General features: G+C 42.7%; 1 protein-coding gene and 1 long non-coding RNA gene across 3 annotated transcripts in view; one reads left to right on the top strand and one right to left on the bottom strand.

Moving 5' to 3' along the window:
- Positions 1-13,625, bottom strand: part of LOC142107125 (tumor necrosis factor receptor superfamily member 8-like) — a 25,359-nt gene extending 11,734 nt beyond the window's left edge. The window contains exons 1-2 of one of the 2 annotated variants that reach the window (XM_075190303.1): positions 13,499-13,625; positions 12,325-12,384 (exon numbers count right to left, since the gene is read on the bottom strand). In XM_075190303.1, coding sequence (XP_075046404.1) covers positions 12,325-12,378 — 54 coding nt within the window. In that variant the 5' untranslated portion in view covers positions 12,379-12,384; positions 13,499-13,625. Of the gene's footprint in view, positions 1-12,324; positions 12,968-13,498 lie in introns of those variants that run through there. The other variant, XM_075190304.1, reaches the window with a different exon arrangement.
- Positions 1-23,850, top strand: part of LOC142107128 (uncharacterized) — a 25,524-nt gene extending 1,674 nt beyond the window's left edge. Inside the window, exons 2-3 of the long non-coding RNA XR_012679874.1 lie at positions 18,791-18,912; positions 21,350-23,850. This is a non-coding gene — a long non-coding RNA (uncharacterized LOC142107128). The remainder of the gene's footprint in view (positions 1-18,790; positions 18,913-21,349) is intronic.

The raw sequence follows: 23,850 nt of genomic DNA, 5'->3' as shown, positions 1-23,850 counted from the left end.
TCGGACTTAGAACCCACCTATGATCTGTTGTCATTATATAACAGCCTGTGTGACACTAACTAGAGAAAGTCAGTGATAAACATGGAAGATGGAGCTCTGGGGCCCAGATTCACTGCGGAAAGCATATTTTCTGGGGGAGAGAAAAGGATGGGAGACCTAGTGCTTCAGAGGTGCTAAGCTCCTCCTGGGCGGCCTGTCTGAATTGGCCATCTCTGTGATCTCAGGGCGGTCTTTGGACATGAGGCAGCTCTACTTGTACCTCCTCTTACCAGCATCACTGTGATCACAGGGCGGTCTTTGGACAGCTCTTCTTGTAGCTTCTCTTACCAGCATCACTGTGATCACAGGGCGGTCTTTGGACACAAGATGGCACTACTTGTAGCTCCTCTTACCAGCATCGCTGTAATCACAGGGCAGTCTTTGGACAGCTCTTCTTGTAGCACCTTTTACCAGCATCACTGTGATCGCAGGGCAGTCTTTGGACAAGAGGCAGCTCTACTTGCAGCTCCTCTTACCAACATCGCTGTGATTACAGGGCAGTCTTTGGACAAGAGGCAGCTCTACTTGTAGCTCCACTTACCAGCATCACTGTGATTACAGGGCAGTCTTTGGACAAGAGGCAGCTCTACTTGTAGCTCTTCTTACCAGCATCACTGTGATCACAGAGCAATGTTTGGACACAAGCAGCTCTACTTGTAGCTCCTCTTATCAGCATCACTGTGATCACAGGGCGGTCTTTGGACAGCTCTTCTTGTAACTTCTCTTACCAGTATCACTGTGATCACAGTGCGATCTTTGGACACAAGATGGCACTACTTGTAGCTCCTCTTACCAGCCTCGCTGTAATCACAGGGCAGTCTTTGGACAGCTCTTCTTGTAGCTCCTTTTACCAGCATCACTGTGATCGCAGTGCAGTCTTTGAACAAGAGGCAGCTCTACTTGTAGCTCCTCTTACCTGCATCGCTGTGATTACAGGGCAGTCTTTGGACAAGAGGCAGCTCTACTTGTAGCTCTTCTTACCAGCATCACTGTGATCACAGAGCAATGTTTGGACACAAGCAGCTCTACTTGTAGCTCCTCTTACCGGCATCACTGTGATCACATGGCGGTCTTTGGACAGCTCTTCTTGTAGCTCCTTTTACCAGCATCTCTGTCTTGATACCTGATACATTCTATGTTTCAGGATACTGTTGCGAGCTGCCCGATACTCTCTATGATTTGCAATGGGAATCTACGAATATGATCGATGCCCAGAGCCCAATTGTGTCTTAAACTACATTTTTCACAATCTTGACATGTCCCCGTTAAGAATGACATCATTTTTTCCGCAGACGTTCGTAAAGCACGATACAATGTGAACTAGGTTAGTGTGTCAGATTGGACTGGAACATTGTGTAATAATTTATCATTTTATATCACACTTCAATGCAACCTAGTAACTGAAAATTCAATGTTGACGGATACAAAGATTCACCGCACTCAACTGTAGACAAAATGTAATTTTACCAGTACTTACCAATAAATAGTTCACCCTTATTATTCGAATGTACTAGACATCAATATGTAAAACTCCATGCCAGAATAAGGAAAGCACAATAAATTTTATTATATAAATATATTATATTATAATTTCAATAATATTATATATTATAGTGGATGTACAGTTATGTGATTACAGCATATTACAAGTAAAATATATTCATTATAACAGCCTTAAGCGGCCTGTGACTTTCACCGAATGCCCTGCCAGATCATTCTGAGACTTGTAGTTCTACGACAGATGGAGAGCCACAGGTTGCAGGTAAGAGGGCCATACCCGCAAGCTTACAATCTATAGGACAATCTCCCATACAATCTCCCTTCTCCGGACAAGAAGGGAGGTTTTTGGGTCATCGCATAGTTGGATATTACACTTCTTTGTGGACAGACATGACAGCATAGCTCCAAAAACCTTCCTCCCATCCCCTAAATACAACCCTGAATTGGACGTACCTTACAACACTCCCAGCAGTCGGGACAGAAGTCCTGCTGGGTGGGACAGTCTATGAAAGTCAGGAGATTTGTGAGGTTACAGGACTTTTTTCGGGCTCCCCCCACCTTAGAGGAAAGTCTTACTGTGCGAGGGAGGGAATTCCATAGTCTTCAAACCTTCAAGCGTTCTCTGAAAACCCACCTCTTCAGACAAGCTTATAGTATTCCTCTACCATCATCTTAATCTCCCTAGGTTACCCTATTATCACCCTCTACACAGCTAACACAAGACCAACAACCTTCTGACCAACATAGTTGTGTGACTGAACATACAGCCCACTCAATACTTTGTAACCTCTGCATTCTAGCTGGTCAAATATTCAATATGATGTAGCACTTACCCATGTGTATCAAACCATTGTCCCATAGATTGTAAGCTTGCAGCCAGGGCCCTCTTAACTCTCTGTATGTATTACCCAGTATTGTTTTATTACTGTTTGTTCCCAATTGTAAAGCGCTACGGAATCTGCTGGCGCTATATAAATAAATGATGATGATGATAAGGTGTGATTACAGACATAATGCAGTTGTAACTACATAAACTACAGTAGCCAGTAAGATTGTTACCCTGTGTGAGACATACAATCTAGAAGGTAAGGGACGTGATCTCACAAGTGGATTAATACATTCATTTTAGAACTGTCTCTCTAAGCTCGTAGTTATCATTTCACAAATACTATCATTTCGTTAGTTGTATTTGCAGAGATGAATTAGGTGTCTGGAACAGCAACCAATTACAGTAAACATTAATACATTACACAGGGCCAGTATGACACTTAATAGCGTATTTAATATCTAGGAAACAGAACAAATGAGCTGTAATCTAGCACGAACAGTCAGATATAACAGGCAGCGGGGAGGACTTAGAGCATCTACTGGCTGCAAAATTTGTACTCGGAATTATTTTTTTTTGTGTTGCAGGGGTGTGTGGGTAACATATACAACTTAGGGCTAGATTTACTAAGCTGCGGGTTTGAAAAAGTGGGGATGTTGCCTATAGCAACCAATCAGATTCTAGCTGTCATTTTGTAGAAGGTACTAAATAAATGAAAGCTAGAATCTGATTGGTTGCTATAGGCAACATCCCCACGTTTTCAAACCCGCAACTTAGTAAATCCAGCCCTTAGTGTTGATTTGGAGGGTGCTGGCCCTACTCTGAAATGCAGTGTAAAAATAGAGCTGCCCGGATGTGAATGCAGCATAGAGCGTTTAACATGCAGTATTTGCCCTTTGTTCTGCATACTAACAAAATGTTTGCAATTGCACCACAGTAACATTTGTACCGAACACTAGTTTGGCTCCAGTGTATCTAGCTCCCTAATAATTTATAGGCTGCGTTCTGCACCAATCTGGCTGTTCAGTCATTGAGCAGCCAGGTGTAAAGGGACGCAATGATTCAGTTGCTCAGAACAATATGCTGCATATTGTTGTGTGTACAAGAATCCTGGACAACACTATCTGTACAATTTGGCTCTGTGCATTGCTGTAGCTCTAAATACATCCATCTATTTAAAGTACTGTCTGGGATTACTTCTATTACTGCCTTGCTAGCAGCCTCAGTGTATGCTATAGCTTGTTTGTAGCCAAGCAGAACAGAATATTGTTACATTCATACAAAGTTACTGCTCAGCACTGACAGTGGGTTCTAGATATTGATTGGTTCCAGTATAAATACAAGAGTATTTCATAAACCAATGTATTTTTATTATCCATGTCAACAATGTTATTCTTTAACTTGAATCTTAATAAGAATGCATGTTATCTCACAAGTGTATTCATGTCAAGCTGTCTCAGATTATTAATTTAATTTGTTGTTTAATCATTAAACACTTTACATGGAACTAGCTTGTTCTCCTTAAGGGGGTGCGCTGCTGTTTTGCTCTCTCATTCTGAAAGTGGTCTTTTGAAATAACTGAATACGAGAACGACAGTGACCCAGCTCACAGTTCTAGAGATGAGCTGTCTCTGCCTGGAAACAGCAGCCTGAAGGAAAAGAAACATTGTAACACTTACTAGCATAGATGGAAAGATAGATAAATGTGAGATAGATGGATAGAGCAGTATGAGATGTATAGATAAATGTGAGATAGATATATCAGAAAGATGATTGATAGATAGAGGTATGACATAGAGAGATAGAGGTATGACATATAGATAGATAGAGAGGTATGATGTAGAGATAGATAGAGAGAGAGGTATGATATAGATATAGAGAGAGGTATGATATAGATATAGAGAGAGGTATGATATAGAGATAGATAGAGAGAGGTATGATATAGATATAGAGAGAGGTATGATATAGAGATAGATAGAGAGAGGTATGATATAGATATAGAGAGAGGTATGATATAGAGATAGATAGAGAGAGGTATGATATAGATATAGAGAGAGGTATGATATAGATATAGAGAAAGGTATGATATAGAGATAGATAGAGAGAGGTATGATATAGATATAGAGAGAGGTATGATATAGAGATAGATAGAGAGAGGTATGATATAGAGATAGATAGAGAGAGGTATGATATAGAGATAGATAGAGGAATTATATAGATATAGAGAGAAGTATGATATAGAGATAGATAGAGAGAGGTATGATATAGAGAGATAGAGAGATAGAGAGAGGTATGAGATGGATAGACAGAGAGAGGTATGATATAGAGAGATAGGGGTATGACATAGAGATAGATAGATAGAAAGAGGTATGAGATAGATAGATAGAGAGAGGTATGATATAGAAACAGACAGACAGAGAGAGCCGTATGATATAGAAACAGACAGACAGAGAGAGAGAGAGCCGTATGATATAGAGATAGACAGACAGAGAGAGAGAGCCGTATGATATAGAGATAGACAGACAGAGAGAGAGAGAGCCGTATGATATAGAGATAGACAGACAGAGAGAGAGAGAGCCGTATGATATAGAGATAGACAGACAGAGAGAGAGCCGTATGATATAGAGATAGACAGAGAGAGAGAGAGCCGTATGATATAGAGATAGACAGACAGAGAGAGAGAGAGCCGTATGATATAGAGATAGACAGACAGAGAGAGAGAGCCGTATGATATAGAGATAGACAGACAGAGAGAGAGAGCCGTATGATATAGAGATAGACAGACAGAGAGAGAGAGCCGTATGATATAGAGGATAGATAGATGTTGTTCTGCAATATCCCTCAACATTGATCTGAGATACATTATGTTCTGCACATATATCTGTATTTCTTAAGCTTTCTATGGGATGCGGTTCCTAATGCAAGTAACTTAGTATTGATTCACAGATTGTGCTCAGTAAAAATTCCCTCTTATTTATATAGTGGTGGAAGCATGTCTGTTCTGTGTAATCAGATTTGACTATGTCACATAACCAGATTTCATCATAAATAAAAAAAAAAAAAATATATATATATATACACACACACACACACACACTAATGTATGTTCCTTGTGAGATGAGATGTTTATATATACGTATGCATAAGGATCTGCTGAGATAAATGACAATTAGCCCTGTGAGCTTTATTCTCTTCGTATCGAAAAAAAAATAAACAATTATCAGAAGTCCACTCATATATTCAGAATTGTTTTGACATAATTTGAAGGGGAAATGACCAGATCAGCAGCTGTCTTCGCACACATCCACTGAAATGTCACATTCGCAATTCATTCAGGTTCTGTGTAACTTGTGAATTCAGTCATCATTTTTTCCCTCCGAGCACTTGTACAAACCCAGAAACCACAACAAGCAGCCAGCAGCCTGCGACTGGTCTTTGATGATGAACCTTGTCAGCCTGTACAAGTGGTTTCGTAGCAGTCACAGTACTGGAGACCTTTCTGCGTTATTTAGCCCTCTGCAGTCTGCAGAAACGACATTTAAATGACAAAAACAGACTGCAAAATCTCCAGACTGCTATTCAAAGAAAGATTTAGATTTACACAGAATTATGTCATATTTTACTTTGTAGCAAAGACATATTTTTCCTGCACAGATTTTTTTTACCTTCAAAAACAAAACTGTAGATCTAGCACAGCACACGCACTACGCCCAGTAGTTGTGCAATTTGTAACAATTATATTCTATTATAGCTCAGGCTGATGGGTGCTCTGGGAGCTGAGGAAGCGCTTATTAAACCGTGGAAGGCGAGTATTAACAATCAGAGGATAGTGTTTACATTACTCACTAGCCACCAGCGCCCGTGGTCCGGGTTGTGCACTAGACCAGCGCCTGGGATCTGGGTTGCTCACTAGCCACCAGCGCCTGGGATCTGGGTTACTCACTAGCCACCAGTGCCGGGTGTCTGGGTTGCTCACTAGCCACCAGTGCCTGGGGTCTGGGTTGCTCACTAGCCACCAGCGCCTGGGGTCTGGGTTGCTCACTAGCCACCAGCGCCTGGGGTCTGGGTTGCTCACTAGCCACCAGTGCCTGGGGTCTGGGTTGCTCACTAGCCACCAGCGCCTGGGGTCTGGGTTGCTCACTAGCCACCAGTGCCTGGGGTCTGGGTTACTCACTAGCCACCAGTGCCTGGGGTCTGGGTTGCTCACTAGCCCTCAGTGCCTGGGGTCTGGGTTGCTCACTAGCCCTCAGTGCCTGGGGTCTGGGTTGCTCACTAGCCCTCAGTGCCTGGGGTCTGGGTTGCTCACTAGCCTTCAGTGCCTGGGGTCTGGGTTGCTCACTAGCCCTCAGTGCCTGGGGTCTGGGTTGCTCACTAGCCTTCAGTGCCTGGGGTCTGGGTTGCTCACTAGCCCTCAGTGCCTGGGGTCTGGGTTGCTCACTAGCCCTCAGTGCCTGGGGTCTGGGTTGCTCACTAGCCTTCAGTGCCTGGGGTCTGGGTTGCTCACTAGCCCTCAGTGCCTGGGGTCTGGGTTGCTCACTAGCCACCAGTGCCTGGGGTCTGGGTTACTCACTAGCCACCAGTGCCGGGTGTCTGGGTTGCTCACTAGCCCTCAGTGCCTGAGGTCTGGGTTGCTCACTAGCCCTCAGTGCCTGGGGTCTGGGTTGCTCACTAGCCCTCATTGCCTGGGGTCTGGGTTGCTCACTAGCCCTCAGTGCCTGGGGTCTGGGTTGCTCACTAGCCCTCAGTGCCTGGGGTCTGGGTTGCTCACTAGCCTTCAGTGCCTGGGGTCTGGGTTGCTCACTAGCCCTCAGTGCCTGGGGTCTGGGTTGCTCACTAGCCCTCAGTGCCTGGGGTCTGGGTTGCTCACTAGCCCTCAGTGCCTGGGGTCTGGGTTGCTCACTAGCCACCAGTGCCTGGGGTCTGGGTTGCTCACTAGCCACCAGTGCCTGGGGTCTGGGTTACTCACTAGCCACCAGTGCCGGGTGTCTGGGTTGCTCACTAGCCACCAGTGCCTGGAATCTCTTCCGTAACTTCAAGGAGAGCTGTAAATTGTTCTTCCGTCTCCGACCCCGTTCCTCCGGCTCTGAACAGCAAAGAGTGGGTATCGTGATTTCCTTGCTTCAGGGGGACCCACAGTCCTGGGCCTTCAGCTTGCCTTCTGACAGTCCTTCTCTGAGGTCCGTGGAATCCTTTTTTGAAGCCCTAGGCCTTCTGTATGATGATCCGGATCGGGTAGCTTCTGCTGAGGGTCACCTCAGATCCCTAAAACAAGGCCGACGTTCTGCAGAGGAATACGCTGCTGAATTCCGGCGCTGGTCCACTGATAGCGAGTGGAATGACCCAGCTTTACGCAGCCAATGCCCAGCCACCGCGACTCTCCTACCTCCGTCCCGGCCGTCGCTATGATGACCAGGACGTCACTTCCGGGGGCTCGCCGGCCGCTGCCATAGCAACGGCCAGACGCTCTGCTATCCAGCGCCACATCCCGGCATTACAGGGCAGCCGGGCGCGTGCGCAACAGCGGGGCAAGTCTGCAGGCTGATTAATTCCATCAAGGAACAGCCTGTGGGCAATTAGAGTACTGGGCTCTCATTGGTCTGTTTTAGTATTTAAGGCAGGGAGGGCTTAGCCTCCCTGCCGGTTATAGCTTCCAGTTCCTGTGTTGCTGCCTGCTGTTGTACTCCTGTACCTTTAGTGATAGCCATTTGGATTGATTTCTGCCGTGTATGACCTCTGCCTGTTTTCCGGATTTGCCTGTTTGCCTGTGCCCTTGACCTACTGGCCTGTACCACCGTTTTTGCTGATTTGCCCGTGACCCCGACCCTTGGCTTGTATCTTGACGATTCTTCCTAGCAAGTGACCCCTGACCTTGGCCTGACCTTTGGAACTGTTGCCTGCCATTAACCTCTGCTCCTGGGTTCCCCTCAGCTGATACACGCCACACGACCCTCTGTAGTCTGCAGCCAAGTCTGTCCCCACCACTAGGGGCTCCAGCGAACACCTGACTATCAGAGTAGACTCCGGGTGGTGTTGTATTGGTTGGACGGGTTCCTGACAATACCATCTATTTATCAAAAAGTTCAATACATTTGCCTGATCTAGGATGTTGGGGTGGGCAATCTTTTATGTCTGCAGTGTAAAAATAAATAAATCATAGTTTACAAAGATTTTCTCAGCTCGGAGAAGAGCCTACTTCTGTGTCTCTCAAAAGGAGGTTGTTATAAGACACAGCAGGAGGAAGCAAATCGAAATGACTCTAGAGACAATTACTTAGCAAAGCAATAGTGCATTCGCCCACATGGCAATCGCTGGGTATTAACGATTGTCACATTTCTCACGTTTAGCTTTGCGTTCTGTAAAACTGTGTTTAATGGAAAAGAAAGCAGAGCCAATAGCTTCTGGGATAAGGTAGGGTGTTAGAAAGCCGTGGTCACGCTTCAGTAAATGGATATTGTAGCAGTAGAGACACAACAACATGTACACTGAATATGAGTAATACAATACAATAAACAAGCAAATGTTATATGTGTCACAGTTCCAAAGAAGAGGAAATAGAGACTCACCTTAAACATGTCCATAGCAGACACAGAATGATGCGGTGAGGGCCCACATGTGTTTGGGGGTTCACCATGGAGCCTTAATCTTTGTAGGTCACCTCTAGTAAAGTAGTTATAATTACCGCTAAGTGCACTTTGTGTGGAATGTAAGATACGGTAGCACACGTAGGATAATTTGTTACGGTCTGTGACATGGTGGAGTTTGCAGCCCCTCATCCTAATCTCCTGTAGGCTGGGACCCAGCAGGACAGTCCTGGTAACACTAATAGCGCCGGTGCCTCTTCAGTGTTGGTGTCCAAATCATGTGTGACTGATGTGACATTCTTATATATTGTGTATAAAGCTTTGTGTTGTCTGGTATCACTGTATACTGATGTGTGGTACCATGCACAGGGGGAGAGTCAGACAAGTTGCAAACTTAGCCCTGTTGGCTGGTCTCGTCACATCACTGTATGTAAAAAACATGTGAGCAACATTGGAAGATCAAAAATAAAATATAATAATAATACTGCACATCTGGCAGTGAAACTTAAGTGTTCTCAGTCCTCATCCAATAAATTAACTAATGTTGTCCCAACGCTGTTTGCAAAATATAAAGTCTGCAAAATGTAAATTTACAGTGCTGAACGTCATTATATAGAATGATGAAGACGTGCAAGAGATATAACAGGGCAGGATACGGTATCACAGTGTAGTGTATAGTGGGGGAGATATAACGGGGCAGGATACGGTATAACAGCGTAGTGTATAGTGGGGGAGATATAACGGGGCAGGATACAGTATCACAGCATAGTGTATAGTGCGAGAGATATGACAGAGCAGGATTCGGTATAACAGCGTAGTGTATAGTGGGAGAGAGATAACGGCAGGATACGGTATTACAGCGTAGTGTATAATGGGAGAGATATGACAGAGCAGGATTCGGTATAACAGCGTAGTGTATAGTGGGAGAGAGATAACGGCAGGATACGGTATCACAGCGTAGTGTATAATGGGAGAGATATGACAGAGCAGGATTCGGTATAACAGCGTAGTGTATAGTGGGAGAGAGATAACAGGGCAGGATACGGTATCACAGCGTAGTGTATAGTGGGGGAGATATAACAGGGCAGGATACGGTATCACAATGTAGTGTATAGTGGGGGAGATATAACAGGGCAGGATACAGTATCACAGCATAGTGTATAGTGGGAGAGATATAACAGGGCAGGATACAGTATCACAGCGTAGTGTATAGTGGGGGAGATATAACAGGGCAGGATACGGTATAAAAGCATAGTGTATAGTGGGGGAGATATAACAGGGCAGGATACAGTATCACAGCGTAGTGTATAGTGGGAGAGATATAACGGGGCAGGATACGGTATCACAGCATAGTGTATAGTGGGAGAGATATAACGGGGCAGGATACGGTATCACAGCGTAGTGTATAGTGGGGGAGATATAACAGGGCAGGATACGGTATAAAAGCATAGTGTATAGTGGGGGAGATATAACAGGGCAGGATACAGTATCACAGCGTAGTGTATAGTGGGAGAGATATAACGGGGCAGGATACGGTATCACAGCATAGTGTATAGTGGGAGAGATATGACAGAGCAGGATTCGGTATAACAGCGTAGTGTATAGTGGGAGAGAGATAACAGGGCAGGATACGGTATCACAGCGTAGTGTATAGTGGGGGAGATATAACAGGGCAGGATACGTTATCACAATGTAGTGTATAGTGGGGGAGATATAACAGGGCAGGATACGGTATAACAGCGTAGTGTATAGTGGGAGAGATATAACAGGGCAGGATACGGTATAACAGCGTAGTGTATAGTGGGGGAGATATAACAGGGCAAGATACGGTATCACAGCATAGTGTATAGTGGGGGAGATATAACGGGGCAGGATACAGTATCACAGCGTAGTGTATAGTGGGAGAGAGATAACGGTAGGATACAGTATCACAGCGTAGTGTATAGTGGGAGAGATATAACGGGGCAGGATACGGTATCACAGCGTAGTGTATAATGGGAGAGATATGACAGAGCAGGATACGGTAGAACAGCGTAGTGTATAGTGGGAGAGAGATAACAGAGCAGGACACGGTATAACAGCGTAGTGTATAGTGGGAGAGATATAACAGGGCAGGATACGGTATCACAGCGTAGTGTATAGTGGGGGAGATATAACGGCAGGATACGGTATCACAGCGTAGTGTATAATGGGAGAGATATGACAGAGCAGGATACGGTATAACAGCATAGTGTATAGTGGGAGAGAGATAACAGGGCAGGATACGGTATCACAGTGTAGTGTATAGTGGGGGAGATATAACAGGGCAGGATACAGTATCACAGCATAGTGTATAGTGGGGGAGATATAACAGGGCAGGATACGGTATCACAGTGTAGTGTATAGTGGGGGAGATATAACAGGGCAGGATACAGTATCACAGCATAGTGTATAATGGGAGAGATATGACAGAGCAGGATACGGTATAACAGCATAGTGTATAGTGGGAGAGAGATAACAGGGCAGGATACGGTATCACAGTGTAGTGTATAGTGGGGGAGATATAACAGGGCAGGATACAGTATCACAGCATAGTGTGGCCATCTTAGGAAACGCCTCAGGATTTACTATATTTCACATTACATGTAGGTAATGTATGTTACTTATATTGCATAGATAATATTGACATTATCCAGCTTTCTGCTATCACCCAGAACATAAATGTTACATTATACAAAGACATAACAAAGTACTAAGTCTGTCAGACTCTGTACGTTCACATTTAAACACATAATGACCGATCTTGTGCATTAATACGTCATCTAGACCAGTATAGTGTAATCAGCGGCGCACGGAGGATTGTCGGGGGGGTGGGCCGACCCCCAAAAAAAACAAAAAACGAGAGAGAGCTGCTGCGCATGCGCAGCAGCTCCGTTTCGCCAGTGCTGTCCTATACAGCAGCCGCGGCGCTGTCTAAGAAGCGTCTGCGGCGGTGCTGTATACAATACAGCACCGCCGCGAACGCTTCTTTGACAGCGCCGCGGCTGCTGTATAGGACAGTGGCCACTTAGTTAGCGCAGGGGGGGTTTCTAGAGACTCAGAAACCCCCCCTGCGTGCGCCACTGGTAAAATTCTAGTGTTGAGATAAAAAGATAACTTCATGTCTAGAATTGTTTAATATTATTCAACTCTTTTTAATAATTATAAAGAAATAGTTTCAAAATGACACTCATCCTAGGCTCTCAGAACTATGTATGACGTCCCACGCTGACTGTGCTCTGAATGGAAATTCTGTAGCTCGCTTTGTAGAAGTGACTAATCTATTAAACCCCTTACAAAATAAAATGTAACCCACCAGGCAGAAGAGAAACCAAACACAATAAATAATAAGAGCCTTACCTGAAAGGTCCCCGCCGTGATGAAAAGGAGTGTTAGACTCTGGGCCACGTTCATGGTGTTCTGGGGCACAGAGCAGAAGAAGTATCAGACCACTGGTCAGAGGACGCTGTAAGAGTGTCTCTGCTGTGTACATTTTGTTATATCACGTAGAATAAAAGACGAAATTACAGTTTACTTGTCACCTACACACAGTGGAAGCAATCATTCACTAGGCTGAGACAATGTTCAGCCCGTTAATTCTATAGCACACAGCCCCTCACGTGTCAGTAATGTCGCTATCCCTAGTGAATTATACAGCGAATATTCAGCCCACAAACAGTCCCTACTGTGATTATGCAACAGGTACATTACTTGGCCCTGGGTCATTAAGGAGTAAGCAAAAAAGCAGTAAATTTTATCCTGGAGAAATCATGATACAATGCAAGGGGTGCAAATTAGTTTATTTTGCACGTAAGATAAACTGTCTGTTTTTTCATGTAACACACAAATACGTGATGACTTTATTTTTACACTGAAATTTAAAGTTGATCTAAGACATGCCCTACCCCAGCTATAACTCCGTCGCCACATTTTAAATTGACTTCCCCCTCCAATGCAACATGGTTTTGCCCAGATGCAAAGTCTCTTTTTTTTTTTTTTTTGTGCTCCCCTTAATGACAAAAGCTCATCGCCTCTATTTCAGGGAACTGAACATATCGGCATTTAATCTGGTTCAGTACAGAGACTTCTTGTGCCTCTTGTCAACTCTGTCAATAAATATTTTACAGCTTATTCCGTTACTAATCTTGATCACTGAAGAATTTCGCAAGACAGAATTGTCAAATTTACCAAAATTAGGAAAAGCTCAAAAACATGATTTATTTTGACCCGTCTTTCTAAACTTCTTTAGTCCTTAAGAAGATTCCGCACCCACAAATATCTTCGCACATGTATGTTTCCGCTCAGTCACGCTTTCTGTAGGTTCTGAGATCTGCAATTTCTAGAGTATTTGTCCAATTATTATTTCAGATTTTCTTGAAAGGATATGTCCTTTTACTAAGCTGATCTTTGAATGCCAAATAACAACGAACTTGAAAATATAACAAATAACCCAGCCAGTTGCAGTCTAGCCTATTGATGCTGAGAGAAAGAGACTTCACAGAGACGAGCGCAACGGGAAGTGATGTGTACTCACTATTGTCTTCTCTGGTCCGGAGGTTACAGATCAATTCCACAGCAGAAAGTCGTCTTCTCCCTCTCACTGTTCCTGCACAAATACTCCACATGTGCTCTTGTCACTGACAAACGTACACTCACTTGTTCATCAGTATTGTTCATTTAAGTACTGAGTCATTCAGAAACCACTCGCTTATCTCCTCTCTCACTGGTGAATAGCAATTTTTACTCAAGTGAACTTCAATTCTGATTCACTAATTTGTATAATTAATTAATTAATATCACAATCTGCAGTGTGTTCAGAAGAGTGATCTAATCAGAAGAAATAAAAATGTTGGACTTTTATGCTACAGAAAATAATAATCAGCACAGTGGCTCAGTGGTTAGTACTTCTGCCTTACAGCACTGAGGTCATGAGTTAAATTCCTGACCATGACCTTATCTGTGAGGCGTTTGTATGTTCTCCCCGTGTTTGCGTGGGTTTCATCCGGGTGCTCCGGTTTCCTCCCAACACTCCAAAAACATACTAGTAAGTTAATTGGCTGATAACAAATTGACCCTAGTCTCTGTCTGTGTTTGTGTATGTTAGGCAATTTAGACTGTAAGATCCAATGGGGCAGGGACTGATGTGAGTGAGTTCTCTGTACAGCGCTGCGGAATTAGTTGCGCTATATAAATAAATTATAACAATTATATTAATATATAATATTTGCCTATTACAGCACCATGCGTCCATCCAGGGATTGTAGAGGTTGGTGCCAGAAGTCTTTCAATCTGAGACAACTCTTCAATAAATGATAAAATATCCCTAAGGGGTCTCAGCAAGTCCGCAGAGTGTTTGGTTTACCTTTAAGCATATCTACACCCAAGTCGAAAAAAAATATATTTTTTGTAAGTAAAAGGAGTAGTGTTGAAAAGTGAGGTCCTGCTCAGCCTGTATGCAGGATTCTCTGAATCCATAGGGACTGATTAAGGGTTCAGGCTGTTCCTAAGCTTATACGCTCATAGAGCCCTCTCGGGTCCTTTGCCCCCCCCATTATTTACATTTGCGTGTTTTCAAAATTCAACCCCACTTGGCTTTTTAAACGCATCACAGTGATATCTGTCACTCGCTTCATATTCATTCAAATCAGAACTGTACTGTGAAACAAAAGCGTGAACGAGCGCTAGTGAGGGGGGGGAGGGGGGGCTATCACGCCTGCGCCTGTCTCCGTCTCCTACTCACTTATCCTCGAGCACCCGCCGGACGCAATGTGAACACAACTTGCGTTTAAAATAATCAGATGTAACTTTTACACACGTACACCTGTATTCATGTACAAGCGGAACTGGAGAAACCTTTCCATTTGACTCTGGGTATAAGGATATATATGGACCCTCCGGTTATACATTATTTGCCGTAGGCAGACATACAGGACAGACTGCAGCATGGGCACAATCATATGTGCAATATCAGGTCCCATCAGAATGCATGCAACAATTTTTTTTCAAAATAAAATTAATTTCCAAATATTAATACTATAAACATTATTACAAATATATGTAAAAAAACTATATTTTTTTTTACAAAAAATACATAAATCAGGATGTTCTGATAGTGTACTTCTCTTATTTGCAAACATGTGGTCTGGCTGGCATACTATGAGTTGGCACTTAGACCTGCCCTCAGGGGCTGACTGGGCTGGGTGCCGGGGGGACATCTGCCCCCCGGGCCGCTCCCATAGTGGGCTACCCTGGGTTGGGTTACTGGGCCACTTGCATTTTTTTTCCCTTTAAAATGTTCCTCATAGGCTGCAGAGATGAGTCTTGACCTCCCTCCCAAGGCTAAAATCTGCCAGACCCCCCCCCCCCCAGGATACAGTATCAAAGCGTAGTGTATAGTGGGAGAGAGATAACGTCAGGATACGGTATCACAGCGTAGTGTATAATGGGAGAGATATGACAGAGCAGGATATGGTATAACAGCGTAGTGTATAGTGGGAGAGATAACAGGGCAGGATACGGCGGCCTCTAGTGGTCTGTCCAGGTCATGCGCCGGATTGGCGCATTCTCAAAAGGGGCCTATGCTCTGCTCCTTTAAGGGCCTTCTGGTGGAGGGGGGCCTCAGAGGGGATGGCAACCTGGCATTGTCATGCCCCCCTCACCTTCAGCTGCCCGCCCTGCAGTTACACTATAACACCCCGGTAAATGCGTGCATCACTCCAGCTTCTCATAATGAGTAATGCACGCTCTAATGTAAATTATTAGATATTAGAAGTCCCCTTGTCTTTCTGCTGGGAGGATGGTTGTGAGTTTGTAGCGCCACCTGTGGGCCACAAATATTCCTGCGTCAGGTTACTTGTTAGTTTATTTGTAAACCTAAAATATATTTCTTAGCAAGAGGGGACGGGGGGAAGTTCCACTGTAAAATGACCTCAGTGTGTCGTCTTGAAAGATTATCATACCGCTGAAATTAGTTAATCATTATTTATTGCTAATGGAACAATGGCAAACAGGCGCTCAAAGAAACGGCTGCTTGTAGCTACCTCACAGAGGACATACCAAACTGCCCCAAAGGAAGTGAAACATACATTTAACAGAAGAGGAACTGACAAGCGCCAATAGGAATACTATAGGGACAATAAATGAGTTCATGAATATGTGGACAATTTCTTAGCAACTTCAGGACTCTTTCCGTCCTGACCTCATATAGTTCACTTACTAGAGAGTAGTAGATCAATCGCCAGAATGTGAATTCCTCCTATGGAGACACCGCTATCCCAGAGATATCCACCTCGCCTCACGGATAGCTTTCCTTTCCATGCTATCCCCGTTCTCCAGACTCGATCGTGGACTGGCCCTTCCGTGAAGATCACTGCCATTGCTTATTGTTAAAAAATAAACAATCAAATTCCAGAATAACAACATACAAATGTCAACACTGAACCCGCACCAGATCTAAGGCAATTTTCAATCTCCTCGCTCTCCAACCCAACGCGTTTCAGCTCTCCTGGAGCCTTTCTCAAGGTGAATGATTGGGAGGAATCAAATCTTTCACATTAAATACTAAAGCTAATTAGCGCAATTAAAAAATCACTGTGTATAACAAAAGTCTTTCATATATCACAATAAACACATTTTTTATTGTGATACATGAAGGACTTTTGTTATACACAAAGGCTCCAGGAGAGCTGAAACGCGTTGGGTTGGAGAACGGAGATATTCTGGGGACTGATCTATTACCCTCTAGTAAGTGAACTATATGAGGTCAGGATGGGAAGAGTCCTGAAGTTGATAAGAAACTTTCCACATATTCATGAACTCATTTATTGTACCTATAGTATACCTATTGGCGCTTGTCAGTTCCTCTTATGTTTTATGTATTATTTATTGCTAAACCTAAAAGTTAGAAAAACCCTCATTAAACAGTAAAGACGACTGTGACTGTCGTAGACTTGGACCCGATGTTTGGGTTTTTGTCAGAGGATCTTTGTTAATCTGGAGGGTTCTTATTGTTTCACTCATAGTGGGGAATTCACCTGCTGTGCTCAGTGGGTAAGAAAGAATAATACAGCTGGGGAACATTTCATTGTCTGTTAGTTAAAGGGCAAAATGGTTCCAGACAGACCGTAGGTGGAAATTTCTGTAGAAGGAAATTGGGAATCATAGTTTAAACAAACCCCCCCTCGCCCCTGCGGGTTCACAGCACAGGTCACATCGAACTTTCAATTTTGTTTTAGATTATCTAACTGGAAAGTGAATCTTCTATAAAGAGTCGCTTGTAATCCCCCAGGGAGTAGAACGCAGCTGCAGAGGACTCATAAACCTCCTGTGAATTTACCGAGAATCACTGTCAGATATTCTCAGGGAACCCCTTTTACTTAGATGTAAGGTTATATGTGTATAATGTGCTATTGTAGATTATATGTGGGTTCTTACACAGGACACAGAGATCCCAGCTGACTTCTTGGGTGTGATTCCTTGCGGCACGCGAAGCCAACATAATGTGCATTTTATTGTTTCCAAACAAGTGTAAATCCATTATACGCACATCCGTATTCAACTATAAGCTGATCTGAGGAAACGTCTCTTGTCTGGGTACGTTCTGTATATGCGGCACTTGCGCTATTGAGAAAGACCCAATACCCTGCAGGTTACGTACAATACATATGTGGAGTATAAGGTCTCCGCAGAACACACAGAAAGTATTCACTTATTGTCACCTGTTAATAATATAATCATTAATAAAAAAAAACCTTAATAGAAAAACAAACCTTTTTTTCCCATCCAACCCATAAAATACATTTATCAGGATGTTATTAGTGTCTACTGTACATAATATTCCTTTATACAGTAATTCCTGATTGCAGACACACGTTATAACTGGCATACACAGCAGTCATCACTAGTGATCACCACTTACCCCAGACCTGTAGCTGGTGCAAGTGATGAGACTAAACTCATGTACCTTAGAGATGCCCAAAACTTGTATCTGACGCTGCCGCGTGCGCTCGAGATTGGCACGTCCTTACTGTACATTGACCACAGGTATACGCCCTTACTGTACATTGACCACAGGTATACGCCCTTACTGTACATTGACCACAGGTATACGCCCTTACTGTACATTGACCACAGGTATACGCCCTTACTGTACATTGACCACAGGTACACGCCCTTACTGTACATTGACCACAGGTACACGCCCTTACTGTACATTGACCACAGGTATACGCCCTCACTGTACATTGACTACAGATATACGCCCAGTTCCCTCCCTGTAACCATAGGCTGTCAGAACGGTCATCACATGTGAACATGAATTGCGGTCTTTGCTGTAGATTTCAGGTTTGCACATGCAAAATATGCCTCGTATCATAATTTTCATTTCTTAATGAACCAGGCCCCCTATGTCCGGACCAGTTTGCTGTTAGGGCATACGTTTTTCCTTATAATATACAAGTTTCCATACTGAACACTGATGTGATGACATCATAACTCAGTTTATACAGAATTATGTACAGGAATTTATACATTAACATATTTTGTGTATTTTATCCTTTCATTTGTATATCGCCAACATATTCTACAGCACTGTACGATCAGATTTATTTATTCACATCAGTCCCTGCCCAGTGGAGCTTACAGTCTAATTTCCCTACCACACAGATAAAGCAATCTGGGTCCTGACGAATTACAGTAAACTGATTATTTTATTATCGATATTCGTCTGACACCTGGCTTTGTATTTTAAGCAGCAAGTTATTATTGGCAGCTACAAAGTCGGACTCGATCTACTGTGACGATTTGATTCTCTTCTTTGTCCTGTTAGAGCCCAGTGCGATGAGGCTGCGCTGGATGAACAGTACCTGAAACATTGCTGATTTTTCCTGTGGTATTGATACATCAGGCAGAGCTAGCGGATCACACCTGCAACGGATTTGCACTAACATTGTAAGTTACAAAATGCAGTCTCTTCAGAAAGCGTATTTTTCTCTAATTTTGCATATTTTTCCCATAAACTAGAACTATTGTTATCATCATCTATTTATAAAGCACCAACATATGATGTAGTGCTGTACATTAAAGGGATCATAAAATAATAATAAAATAGTTACTCCCAGAGACGAGACAAAAACTGACACACCCTTAACCTACAAAAGTGGCTTGGTCGCGAGTGTGGGCGGTAGGGTTCTGGTAATTAAATGGTTAAAGTATCCCTTATATTACGAAGGGATTTCATAATATCCCCTACGTCAACCCAAACACCTAACTGAACTGCTCAGTAAGCACCAAACCTGAGCTCACAAGCAACCACTATGCAAATTGTAAAACCAGAATCTGTCTATCTATAGATCTGATCTCTGAGGACTAGGAGAGGAAATGGTGACAAGTACCAGAGAGGGTAGACCCGGTGTATGTCCCATTGTGTGATGAGTGATATTTAATAGAGACCGTTTATTTAATTGTCTCTCTTTAGACAGTGAATTAAATAATTCAAATATAATGTATCCCCCTGTATAAAGAATTGTTAATCTTTGTTTAGTACAATTTATATCAAGCATAGACTTTTATCACACAGCTGTACATGCAGAAGAGAGTGCACAGACCAGGGCCTGGGGGACGCACATTTTTTGGGGGGTGGAAAACTGTAACGGGGAGAGTTATAAACTGAGATTCATTATAAAATATGAAAATAGTTGTTCTTCAAAGTAAAAAGAAAACATGTAGGAAAAATGTAGTAAAGGTTTTAATCTTGACGTATTCTTCCCTAGCCGAGCGCTTGAGGATAAGCGAGTAGGAGAGACAAGGATAGTGATAGGCAAAGGTGTGCTAGCCCCTCCCCCATCACCCACAGCAGCGCTGTGTTCACGCCTCCATTCTGCTATACAATCCTGATTTTAATGTAAATAAAATGAGTGATAAAGATTGCTGTGGCCCTTTTGAAAATCGAAGTGGAGCGAAGTTTCAAAAACCCAGAAACATAAACTGGGCGGAGGGATGGGGGGTGAATGAAGCCAGAGTTTAAATTAAGGACAAATTAGTTTTTACCTAGCGTGTATTAGACTGTCGTGGAAAGCAAGAGGCGCTGTGAGCATGTTAACCTGGGGTGGTCTGAACCCCTAATCAGGCCCTGGCACAGACATACAAAACCTCAGAGTTCTTCTAGAAGGGGCAAGTGGCTTATTGGGGAATATAGTTTTAAATGTTGTAAGTAATTTAAAATAATCTCTATGGATAGCGCTCCTATCACCCACTCACTGCTTTTATAAGCAGAATGCAACCTCTGAATTCACCAGGAACCAGTGAAATATCCCGGTGATCCTACAGGGTCCTAGTGAACGGAAAGACATTTGTGATAAAGCACCTGTGTGCAGGTAACAGACGCACTATAGATTATTCACTCAGAACATGGGAACAAACTTATTTTTCTATCCATTCTCAGAAAACTAACTGGTCCTGGTTATTTTACACATTTCGGATTTGTCATAGCTTCACACTGTTTCTAACTTCCATGGAAGTCTCATCTTTTAAAAACTTGAAAATGTTCAATATTAGCCAGCTAAACAGTAGAATTCCCATTATTCAATTTGTAATATTCCATCGATACTTATAATCTGATTACTGGCCCTGCGCCAACCTCTCTCCTCGCTCTTAGGTTTTGTAGGTTAATATTTATTAAAGAGGAGATGGGGTCTGGGTCAGAAAACGTGTCCCAATGGTAGTTGTGGTACACAAAGGTTACCTAGTCCATCCCAAAAATATATTCTGATATTACAGTAAAGGTTGGAACCTCTCTCAGATATATATATATATCTATCTATCGGGTAAGCAACAGTGGATGGGAGTCTATATGGTAAGGTCCATCTCCGGTTTGCCCAGGATAATTATCAGGACCTCACACATGGAGGGTGGCAAACTAGCACCCTACAAAGAGAGGTCTACATCAGATGTGGAGCACGGACCTCCTCCTATGGCTTCTAAAGGTTGATCAGAATATCATCAATTCAAAATGTTTGACAGATGCTCTTGAGCTGAAAAGAGAATCAACATGAAGCCTAGTTGGAAGCTGTAGAATGCCCAAAATGAGGCGGCATCTTCCACGGTGTGAGAACATCCAGCCCCCATCTTAAACTGGAGGCAGCTAATTAAAGGGCGAACCGATATCAGGAGAATGCAGAGTACTTGGGTTATCACCCGCTGATGAGCATCAAGAATGAGCAAAACGATCTATCTATATATACATTGGTTCAACCCACAAAACGGCTGCCTCGGTCGTGCACGTACGAGTATACATTAAATAGAACAATGACCGAGATAAATAATGATGAAGCAACGAGACTATTATGTTTCTTGAAATATTAACTTCATGTCTCTGCTCTCCTCGCAGAAGACAGACTTGGTGACCGGTCAGACTAAGCGACAAGAGAACAACATGGATAAATTGTTTTTTTTTTTTTACTTTACTGTGAATTTCTCATCTTGAATCACAAGCAGACAGTATGATCAGCTGAAGATCACACATAAGATCACACTGATCCCATGATTATTGCTTTGTGACAATAACACACCGTGGATCTGCACAAGGGAATGAGCTGGTTTAGTTTTCACTTTATATTTTATGGAAGCAATTTGTAAAGATTCGGTCATGTGGGTTTCAACATAGAAAATCCCACTTTACTCAACTTCATAGAAGGTGGCAGCTAAATTCCTGTAGTACCAAGTACACACACACTAAAGCGGTGTCAGATAACTACTAAATAATTTGCAATAGTGTATTGCTCTGTGTACCTAGATTAATATGGCTAAAGGTAAGCTGATCGCTTTAGGGATAACCGGTGCTCCACATCTATTTTACCTTCTAACAATTTTGTTTTTACTCCATTTGCCCTCTACTAATTTACTGTACTTTGTGCATTTTTAAGCTATTATTTCAAATTAGAGACTTCTTCATTTTAAATGTTCCGATTTTCTAGATCACAGACACCCTGAGCCGTATTCTGAAAACCAGACAATTTATCAGACATGGTAGAATTATTTAACTCAACATGAAGATATACACAAAACATATGTAAAATATAAAAAGGTCAAAAAAAATAAACAAAAGAAAACTATAAATATACATAGGAAACATTTCTATATAGAGAGGAAACACCGCAATGTGAAATAATCAGATATGGTGCAAAAAGATAACAAGTTCTGTTACAAAGAAAAGTGTAAGTCGGGTTTTCCTAGTAAAACCGCACAAATTGCAATGTGTATCTCCCATCACTGTGACAGAATGACTAATAGGCCATTTCAGTGACCATGTACTTACCATGTCATCAAGTAATGGCCATCAAAACCAGCAACTTGTAGAGACTTGGGGTAGATTTATCAAACCCTCTGAAATGTAAAAGTGCAGTTGTTGCCCATAGCAATCAATCAGATTCTAGCAATCATTTTTTAGCTACAATCTGGTTGCTATGGGCAGCACCTCCACTTGTCCTTTAGAAAGTTTTGTAAATATATCCCATAATAATAAGGATTGTGCAATTCAAACACTCAGATATATGAAGCAAAGTTCCAGAGCTATGGAAACGGAAAAGTTCAGATCTCCTGCATATATTTTAACATGTCCGCTTTCTGCAAGGGGATGAGGCAGATGGATATCGGCCCTGTATAGATAGAGACATACACAGCTCAGAAACATTCCATCTTTATACTACAGAATAAAAACTCAATATAGTTCAAAGAACTAGGTACCATTCCTTCTTACTTACTCCTTTTCTGTGACTTGACATATGGGCTGGATTTACGTAGCAATATGGTGGCATGTAGTAAGCAGATTTATAAATTGTTCATGGTAAGTACCGATAGGAAAGTTATTACTGGTCATGCTGACTGTGCCAAGTCAATAAACATGAATGAAATCCCTTTTCAATTAACATCTGTAAGCCCAAATACTAAGCCTGTAAGCCCACACTCCAGCATCTAACATCAACCGATGGAGATAGTGTGTACAGGGAGCTCCATAAGTGTGGAAACTCCCTTTTAAACCAGAAAAGAGTACGGAAATCTTAATTCAGTGTCTACACATATGATTTGTATATAGTCACCTTGTGTATATCTGAACCAGCTTTTCTTCATAGACAATGGTGGGCCCTATTTTGAAGCATGTGTCTTCACCAGCGATTGAACCTCCCCCATAATCTGGCTGTGTGCCGCACAGACATCACTGCGATGTCCGGCTGCGCATACTGACAGCCACTATGGCAGGAACCCCAGCCATAACACCGGTGAGATGACGTTCTGGAGACATCGCACTAATTGACTCTCCCCCTGTGACATCACGGAATATTTCGGAGCCATTAATCAGGAGCAGAAAACATCCCTCGCGTCTTCTAACAGTATCAAAAGCAAATCTGAAAAGAAGACTTTTCATGTGGTTTTGGCAAGTACAAGCAAAAACCCACAACTGGCTTCTAAGTACGATGACTATCAGTGAGTGGAAACGCAGAACAATTTTATTGTCAATTCAGAATCAAGAGAGGGGGGGAGGGGGGGGGGGATATTTTTTATCTAATGAATAAACAATGTTTTGCCATCACTGCATATGTCATTACTTATTTCATTTACAATTAAAACTAACAGTAGATCAATTTATGCTCAAATTAACATTAATATTGCCAAGACAAGTGGTGAACTGCGTTCCACAAATACCGTACATATACGAAATAATCTGCTTTACGCCTACTGTGAAAGTTGCTTTTGACTCAACTTGTTATCTATTCCACCATCGCTGCCTCAGGTCCTACAGATTGTCAGAGAGATCATGTTATTGTGCCTATTTCGATTATTGCTATCGATGCATTTTTTTATATATTAAATGGTATTTTTGTTTGTAATAAA

Source organism: Mixophyes fleayi, chromosome 11 (assembly GCF_038048845.1).
Source record: "Mixophyes fleayi isolate aMixFle1 chromosome 11, aMixFle1.hap1, whole genome shotgun sequence".
Classification (NCBI taxonomy): domain Eukaryota; kingdom Metazoa; phylum Chordata; class Amphibia; order Anura; family Limnodynastidae; genus Mixophyes; species Mixophyes fleayi.
Note: the sequence above shows the minus strand (reverse complement) of the source record. Positions and strands in the feature narration are given on the sequence as shown.